The sequence below is a fragment of the Esox lucius genome, chromosome 20 (assembly GCF_011004845.1).
Source record: "Esox lucius isolate fEsoLuc1 chromosome 20, fEsoLuc1.pri, whole genome shotgun sequence".
In the NCBI taxonomy this organism is placed as follows: domain Eukaryota; kingdom Metazoa; phylum Chordata; class Actinopteri; order Esociformes; family Esocidae; genus Esox; species Esox lucius.
In genome coordinates, this window is record NC_047588.1 from 30,738,966 (window position 1) to 30,748,341 (window position 9,376).

General features: G+C 41.7%; 1 protein-coding gene across 1 annotated transcript; it reads left to right on the forward strand.

Moving 5' to 3' along the window:
* Positions 1-2,022: 2,022 nt before the first annotated feature.
* LOC105018903 (DOMON domain-containing protein FRRS1L) lies at positions 2,023-8,275 on the forward strand. Its single transcript, XM_010884703.3, has 5 exons — positions 2,023-2,654; positions 5,811-5,895; positions 6,431-6,569; positions 6,698-6,944; positions 7,041-8,275. Exons 1-5 carry the CDS (start codon positions 2,450-2,452, stop codon positions 7,211-7,213), a joined length of 849 nt encoding a protein of 282 aa, XP_010883005.1. The 5' UTR covers positions 2,023-2,449; the 3' UTR covers positions 7,214-8,275.
* Positions 8,276-9,376: the final 1,101 nt, after the last annotated feature.

Genomic DNA, 9,376 nt, shown 5'->3' on the forward strand with positions numbered 1-9,376 from the left:
TTTGGAGAAGGCATTCGACTGTGTCCCTCGCTGGGGTCCTGGGTCCTTTACTAAGGGCTGTCAGGTCCCTGTACGACTGAAGCAGGAGCTTGGTCCGCATTGCCGGCAGTAAGTCAGACTTGTTCCCGGTGCATGTTGGACTCCGGCAGGGCTGCATTTGTCGCTGGTTCTGTTAGTAATTTTTATGGACAGAATTTCTAGGCGCAGCCAGGGGCCGGAGGGTGTCAGGTTTGGGGACCACACAATTTCGTCTCTGCTCTTTGTGGATGATGTTGTCGTGTTGGCCCCTTCAAACCAGGACCTTCAGCATGCACTGGGACGGTTTGCAGCCGAGTGTGAAGCGGTGGGGATGAGAATCAGTGCCTCCAAATCCGAGGCCATGGTCCTCAGTCGGAAAAGGGTGGCTTGCCCACTTCAGGTTGGTGGAGAGTGCCTGCCTCAAGTGGAGGAGTTTAAGTATCTAGGGGTCTTGTTCACAAGTGAGGGAAGGATGGATCGGGAGATTGACAGACGGATTGGTGCAGCTTCTGCAGTTATGCGGTCGATGTATTGGTCTGTCGTGGTGAAGAAGCTGAGCCGCAAGGCAAAGCTCTCGATTTATCGGTCAATCTACGTTCCTACTCTCACCTATGGTCATGAGCTTTGGGTCATGACCGAAAGGACAAGATCCTGGATACAGGCAGCCGAAATGAGCTTTCTCCACAGGGTGGCTGGGCGATCCCTTAGGGTGAGAAGCTCGGTCACCCGGGAGGAGCTCAGAGTAGAGCCGCTGCTCCTCCACATCGAGAGGGGTCAGCTGAGGTGGCTTGGGCATCTGTTTCGGATGCCTCCGGAACGCCTTCCTTGGAAGGTGTTCCGGGCCCGTCCCACCGGGAGGAGACCCCGGGAAGACCTAGGACACGCTGGAGGGACTATGTCTCCCGGCTGGCCTGGGAACACCTCGCTATCCCCCCGGAAGAGCTGGAGGAAGTGTCTAGGGAGAGGGAAGTCTGGGCATCTCTGCTTAGACTGCTGCCCCCGCGACCCGGCCCCGGATAAGCGGAAGAAAATGATGATGATGATGAGTTGGAAAATGTGCATAGAAATAATAAAATGATCAGAATACTCACTTGCCTAATAATTGTGCACGCAGTGTAGAAATATGTGTAGTTCATGAATTTGCCATGTCAACAACTGTTGACATAACAACTGTTCCATTGCAGGTGATCATAAAAATTGGTTGGTTATGTAGTTTAAATATGCAAAGGTTTTTATATTGATATAGGACATAGAATGGATTTCAACACCAGAAATATAACATTTTGTGATTAATTGGTCTTATACTTTAAGCACATACAGTAGCTTTGTTTTTAGATTGTGGGTAATCATCTTTTATTCCTCTGCAAGTGTGGCACGGATTTACTGACGAACAAAGGAGAGATCATGGTGATATATGTAACGTTTCGGGGCGAAGAGCAAGTTTCGGTAAAGACTTTCTTGTCCTTTGGTGGTCCTTTGGCGACACCACATTAGGAGACACAAAATGGCAAACTATCAGAGAAAAAAAAATCAGTAATGTATTTCTGCACTAGACAGGATTTGACGATACTTGAAAGCTTTAACAAGACGTAAGCGCAAAGGAAATCAACTAAGCCAAAATGAGCTAAATGGATCCAGTTGTGTGGGCAGGTTGTCTCCAGGGCAAATGCATGGATTTGAATCTAGCCTACCTCTCTTTTTATCCTTTTCTCGCTTTTTCTATCCTGTACAACATTAAAAAAAATGGGGGGGGGGGGGGGGGGTAATTCTAGCGTTACAACACTTCATGGAGTGTTTCAAAACATTTCAAGCACTTCGTTTAAACCGTAAATATAAATTTTTTTTACAGAAGTAATCAATTGAATAGCAAATACATTCGCAATTATCCCCCATTGTTTTACAACACCATATGTGATTTTATAAACAGTGCTGAATGGGAACTTGTACCGATGAGAACACGTATCTGTTTCCTATTGGACACTGCAGTGATTGGCTTTATCAATGGATGCAGGGGGCATAGAAAAAGAGAGGAAATCGACGAAACCAACAACGGATTAATTCCTGCTTAAACTGGGATATTATTAAGATTACATCCGATTAGGCTACTTTGATTATTATGTACGTTTCCGTTTCGCACAAGAATAACCGTATTGGCAAAACAGATCGGTTCATTTACAAATCCCGCTAATTCCAGATTGGTTTAACCAATTCGCTTGACAGCATTGTATTCCCCTCCCCTCTTTTGCTTGCATCCGGAGTAAAAAGCCTACTAGGACACAACGTAGCATAGAACAGTGACTAAAAGACGATTTAGTGGTGCGATTGATATCCAGTGATGAAGCTCGGTGAAGACATGCTCAAACGCAATTAACAATGAGGATTCCGTCTCAGTTCTGTCTCGTTTAGACCGCCTTCATCCCCCGTTTTGGCCATGATCTTCATGCGCATTCTGCTGCAGTTGTCAGTACTCCTGGTCCAGGGCAGTTGGCGGGGGGTCGAGCCAAGCCCCACCGATGAAGGCGCACTGCGGGCCAGCCACGGAGATCATGGAGAACCGGGTCATAAGGAGCCCCATAAAGACTCGTATAGTACTTTCGCCTCGGAGTTCCTGGAGTCTAGATACCTGTCGGATGACGGTGAGGAAGGGTTACAGAATAGGTCATTTCTGTACGATGGGTTTTTCTTGTGGTGGCATTCATGGTCGCTATGTTTACGTATAGGCCTAGGCCTTTTCTTTATGGATAGGTTATAACAGGTAGCATGTAGATCTTTATTGTTAGAAAATCGTGATAGACTTGGTGATCTATGTATTTATATGACGATGCTCGGGTAATAGACCGAGAAAACTAAGTAGGTATATCCAACACTTACAGCCGAGCTATTCAAACATATCAGGACCCTGGCCAGCTCCTCGTAGCTCTCCACTCTTTGTCTCACTGGCACGTCTGGTGACGGGTGAGCACACATTTGTTGTTGTTGATGTTTTTGTTTCTGTTTTTTTTAAGTACAATTAAGTACAATTAAATAATTGTACCTATTTTAAATTGAGATGATTCCTCTCCCTGAAAGTTGCCATGGGCTGCGATAATAATATATCGTTAAATATAGTTCAGACTTCTTTAAAGTGTAAAGTGGCAGAAGGCCTACTGTAACAGTCAGAACAGTAATCATAAGGTCACTAGATTTAAAGGCAGTGAAAGTTTGAATAGAACATGTGCACATGTTGTGTGTGGCCACAGTGCCTTTTGAAAGTATTCAGACACCTCCACTCTCTTCACATTTTGTTGTGTTATAGACTGAATATGTAACTGACTGCATGTATTTATTTTTCTATGTGTTATTTACTATACACAATACCCCATAATTATAAAGGGAAAGCAAATTTTTAGGTGCTTTTTAAAGCAATTTACTGAAAACAAGAACGTGAAATATTTCATGTACATACAGGGAGTGGACAAAATAATGGGAAGACCACATTGAACAAGGACTGTTCCTTTGAAGTAAATAGATCACAATTACAAATGGAGCTGCAGAGGACACATTAAGTTGATCACCAATTCTCAGTACCTACAGTACCAGTCAAAGATCTGTTCTTATCTACTCATTCAAGAGTATACACTTTAACAAGGGTGCCTTGTTAAAGGTTATTGGTGAAATTATTTTCCTTAATCTGTTTGAACCAGTTGTGTTGTGACAAGGTATGGTTGGTATACAGACCACCATTACTATGTCATTACTGTAACAGTCCATACTATGCCAAGAACAGCTCAAATAAGAAAAGAGAAACGACAGTCCATCATTACTTTAAGACATGAAGATTTGGCAATCTGGAAAATTTCCAGCTTGTTCAGGTGCAGTCGCAAAAACCATCAAGTGCTATAATGAAACTGGCTCTCATGAGGACCACCACTGGAAAGGAAGAACCAGAGTTACCTCTGCTGCAGAGGATTCGTTCATTTGAGTCACCAGCCTTAGAAATCAGCTATTAACTGGACCTAATATTGCTCCCCAAATAAATGCTTCTCAGAGTTCAAGTAACAGACAAATCTCAACAGTTTTAGATTAGATTCAACATTATTGTTATTGAACAGTACAAGTACAGTACATACAAAATGCATTTGGCAGCTAAACAGAAGTGCAAATAGAAGAGGGCAGAAATGTACTATGTATTATATATAATGTATGTTACACGTGGGATGTACAGATGTGCAATCAAATTCAAGTGCAAATGACAATTCTAAATGTACATGAAGGCAAATTGAAGGTGAATGTGCAACTAAAATGCAGGAACAGCAGCAATGAGGTTCCTGAGGTAGATGTACATGATGTGTAGATGTGTACATGTAGCAACTGAAGACGTCCTTATCAGACTTTGCAAAGCAGTGTCAGAGTCAGGAGGAGACTGCATGAATTCGGCCTTTGGTGTCAAATTGCTGAAAAGAAACCATAACTGAAGGACACCAATAAGAACAAGAGACTTGGTTTTGCTCTGATATGCATTGTGAAGTGTTTGACTTTATCTAGACAGATGTCAATAGAACTTGCCACTGGTGGACTCCAAACAAGATTTAAAGACATCTCAAACATGATCAAAGGACATAATGTATTGGAGCATCATTTGGATTGTCATGTTAAAAGGTCTGAATTGATTTACATTTGATATTTCAGTTATTTATTTGAAATAGGTTAACACACATTTCTATTGTTATTATGTGTAGATTGATGGTAAAAATGAATTTAATCAATTTTAAAATGTTTTTAACTTTTGGAAGGCTATGAATACTTTCTAAAGCCACTGTATGTAAAATCTGTATTTTTTAAACAAATTTCCCATTAAAATGTTTCAGCATTTAGCAGATTCAACTTCAATGCTCTGGGATTTGATCCAGCAACATTTACTGTTATGCCATATATTTTCAAACAATTCTAAATCATTTAAATTAATTTCAAACACATTGTAGGTTACCTATGTGTAATAATATATAACATGGTGTGTGTGTAATAATATATAACATGGTGTGTGTGTGTAATAATATATAACATTGTGTGTGTAATAATATATAATATATAACATGGTGTGTCTGTTCCAGGCTATCCCTTCCCTACTGCCCCTCCTGTGTAATAATATATAACAATGTGTGTGTAATAATATATAATATATAACATGGTGTGTCTGTTCCAGGCTATCCCTTCCCTACTGCCCCTCCTGTGTAATAATATATAACATTGTGTGTGTAATAATATATAACATTGTGTGTGTAATAATATATAATATATAACATGGTGTGTGTAATAATATATAATATATAACATGGTGTGTCTGTTCCAGGCTATCCCTTCCCTACTGCCCCTCCTGTGTAATAATATATAACATTGTGTGTGTAATAATATATAATATATAACATGGTGTGTGTGTTCCAGGCTATCCCTTCCCTACTGCCCCTCCTGTGTAATAATATATAATATATAACATGGTGTGTGTAATAATATATAATATATAACATGGTGTGTCTGTTCCAGGCTATCCCTTCCCTACTGCCACTCCTGTGTAATAATATATAATATATAACATGGTGTGTCTGTTCTAGGCTATCCCTTCCCTACTGCCCCTCCTGTGTAATAATATATAATATATAACAGGGTGTGTGTGTTCCAGGCTATCCCTTCCCTACTGCCCCTCCTGTGTAATAATATATAATATATAACATGGTGTGTCTGTTCCAGGCTATCCCTTCCCTACTGCCCCTCCTGTGTAATAATATATAATATATAACATGGTGTGTGTGTTCCAGGCTATCCCTTCCCTACTGCCCCTCCTGTGGATCCTTTTGCCAGGATCAAAGTCACCGACTGCGGGGTCACCAAGGGATGCATTAGGTCAGCGCATGGTGTGTGTGTTGGTGTGTATGAGTGTGTGATTGTTGTGTGTATGAGTGTGTGCGTGTCTGTTGTGATTGTGTGATTGTTGTATGTGGGTGATTGTTGTATATGTGTGTCTGTGTGTGAATGTGTGATTGTTGTATGTGTGTGAATGTGTGATTGTTGTATATGTGTGTTTGTGTGTGAATGTGTGATTGTTGTACGTGTGTGAATGTGTGATTGTTGTATGTGTGCGTATGTTTGTGTATGAGTGTGTGTGTCTGTTGTGAATGTGTGATTGTTGTGTGTGTGTGTATGAGTGTCCGTGTCTGTGTGTGAATGTGTGATTGTTCTATGAGTGTGTGTGTCTCTGAGTGAATGTGTGATTGTTGTATGTGTGTGTATGAGCGTACGTGTCTATGTTTGTGAGAATGTGTGATCGTCGTATTGCTGTGTGAGTGTGTGTGTGTCTGTGTTCCTTCTCTCTCAGTTTTCTGTCCTGTTGTGGGAGTGTGTCACTGAAGCAGGACCGTGTCTTTAATGTCTGTTGTAGGTATGGGAAACCAGGGTGTGATGCAGAGACATGTGACTATTTCATGAGTTACCGGCGGATCGGGACGGACGTGGAGTTTGAGATGAGTGCTGATACTGATGGCTGGGTGGCTGTGGGCTTCTCTTCTGACAAGAAGATGGTCAGTGACCACCTGTGGGAGGAACGTGTGCCAGCATATGTGTCCGTGTGTTTGTCCGTGTGTGAGTGTCTGATTGGTGGACTGTAAAACAAGCCATCACGCTGATTCGTCCTTCTCGCCCGTTTCAGGGCGGAGATGACGTGATGGGCTGTGTCCACGACGACAACGGGCGTGTACGTATTCATCACTTCTACAACGTGGGACAGTGGGCCAAGGAGATCAAGAGGAACCCCGCCAGGGACGAAGAGGGGGTGTTCGAGAACAACCGGGTGACCTGCCGTTTCAAACGGCCGCTCTACGTCCCCAGGGAGGAGACCCTGGTGGACCTGCACCTGTCCTGGTACTACCTGTTCGCCTGGGGGCCTGCTATACAAGGTGGGTTGGTGGGCCTTTTCCTCACTCTCTACCTCCTTCTCTCGCTCTCTACCTCCGCCTCCTCTTCTCACTCACTGGCTCCACCTCTTCACCCAGGTTCCATCACGCGCCATGACAATGATGCTCCACCAGTCTCAGATCACATGATCAGCATCTATAAGTATGAGGACATCTTCATGCCGTCTACAGCCTACCAGACATTCTCCTCCCCCTTCTGTCTGCTCCTCATAGTAGCACTGACCTTCTATCTGCTGATGGGCTCACCTTGAGAGAGGAGAGGAGCCAGCAATTAGAGGTTACACCGCCTTTCCATCCGCAACACCCTGAATGCCGGGTGCTCTTTACACAGAATTATACTTTATATGCCTCTGTATATTCACAATCATAAAACCAGGTGGGTCGAACATGAACTGCTGATTGTCTGAAAACCGTGGGAAAATATGTTGCATACCACTGGCATGACAAACAGAAAAGGTTTTACTGTTCTAATTTCTTCAGTATACAGTTTATAATATCAAAGGCACTTTGGGAGGTTGTGCTGTATTGACCATATACCACACACCCTTGTGCCATGTTGCTTAAATACACAATAGGATACTATATAAACTTTACATTGAGAACAGGTCAGAAAGCTTGCAAATTATATTGTTTTGCAAAAAAAAAAACTACACTAACCCATTAGTCAGTACATCTAAAAAACTGTAGGTGTTTCTAGAGTACAGTAGCATAAACTTATGGCATTTAATTTGGCTTACTTATTTTTAAGAACAACACGGCATGGTATTACACACCTGGCAGCGAGTATCACCCCAAAGCATGTGTGGAATTACACTCAATGACTCACCACTGGTCCCTGAACATTGGAATAATGTAACATACTCTATTTTACACTGTGACTGGAGAGACTTCACTTAAAGAGAGAAACATTGAGATCATGTCCTGGGCCAATGGGAAGCAGATAGCTCATTGTCTTCTATTCTGCTGATACATACTGTTTCTAAATGGTTCCCGTTGTGCTTTTTATGTACAATACTGGGCAATATAGTATTATTACATTGTTATTGTTTATAGTATTACTATACAGAAACTAAGACAAAGATGTTTTAATGTTAACATTTCAGATTTGTTTAAAAGAATTGTCACTGGGGTAAACTGAACTGTATATTCCTCAATGCCATTTGACATACAGATGATAAAAACAGGACTGAGTTGTACTGGCACGGTTCTATTCTTTACGTTCCCTAAATCATTGTGTTACTGGGAAATGCTTCCCTACTGAAACAATGTCTACCATGCCAGTGTTTGTTATCAATAAAGAAAAAATATATATATATTCTCCAACCACCTGTTTTCATCAAGTTGGCCATGTGGTTGCCTGGTCAGTAATGTCCTTCCTTAGAAACATATATTTCGCCTGCAATAATTTAATTTACAATTAATTTAGCAATTTGGCACAACTTTCCATTCTTCTCCCATAATGAAAATGTATAAAATAATAATTGTGAAGTAGTAAATGTATGCTGTCAATAATGTATGTACAACCCTGTTTCCAAAAAAGTTGGGGCGCTGCATAAAATGCTAATAAAAACAGAATACAATGATGTGCAAATCATTTTCCTATATATTTAAATACAAAATATATGCCCATTTTGAATTTGATGCCAGCAATACGTTTAAAAAGGTTGTGACAAGGGCGTGTTTACCACTGTGTTGCACAATCTCTTTTAACAATACTCTGGGTAAGGGGACTGAGGAGATCAATGGCTTTAGTTTTGAAAGTGAAATGTTTTCACATTCTTGCATGATATAGGATTTCAGCTGCTCAACAGGTCAGGGTCTCCTTTGTCATATTTTACATTTCATAATGTGCCAAATATTTTCAGTGGGTGACAAGTCTGGACTGCAGGCAGGCCAGTTTAGCATCCAGACTCTTTAACTACAGAGCCATGCTGTGATAATACATGCAGAATGTGGTTTGGCATTGTCCTGCTGAAATAAGCAAGGCCTTCCCTGAAAAAGACCTTGTCTGAGTGGCAGCATATGTTGCACCAAAACCTGCATATATTGTTCAGCATTAACGGCGCCTTCACAGATGTGCAAGTCACAAATGTAATGTGCACTAATGCGCCCCCATACCATCACGGGTGCTGGGTTTTGAACTGTGCACTGATAACAAGCTGGATGGTCCCTCTCCTATTTAGCCCGGAGGACACGGAATCCATGATTCCCCAAAATCATTTTCAATTTTTATTTGTCAGACCACAGGACAGTTTACCATTTCGCCTCAGTCCATCTTAAATTAGTTCAGGCCCTGAGAAGGCAGTGGCGTTTCTGGATCTTGTTCACATATGGTTTCTTCTTTGCATGGTAGAGTTTTAACTTGCATTTGTGGATGCAGCGACTTCATAGACAGTGTTCATAGACAGTGGTTT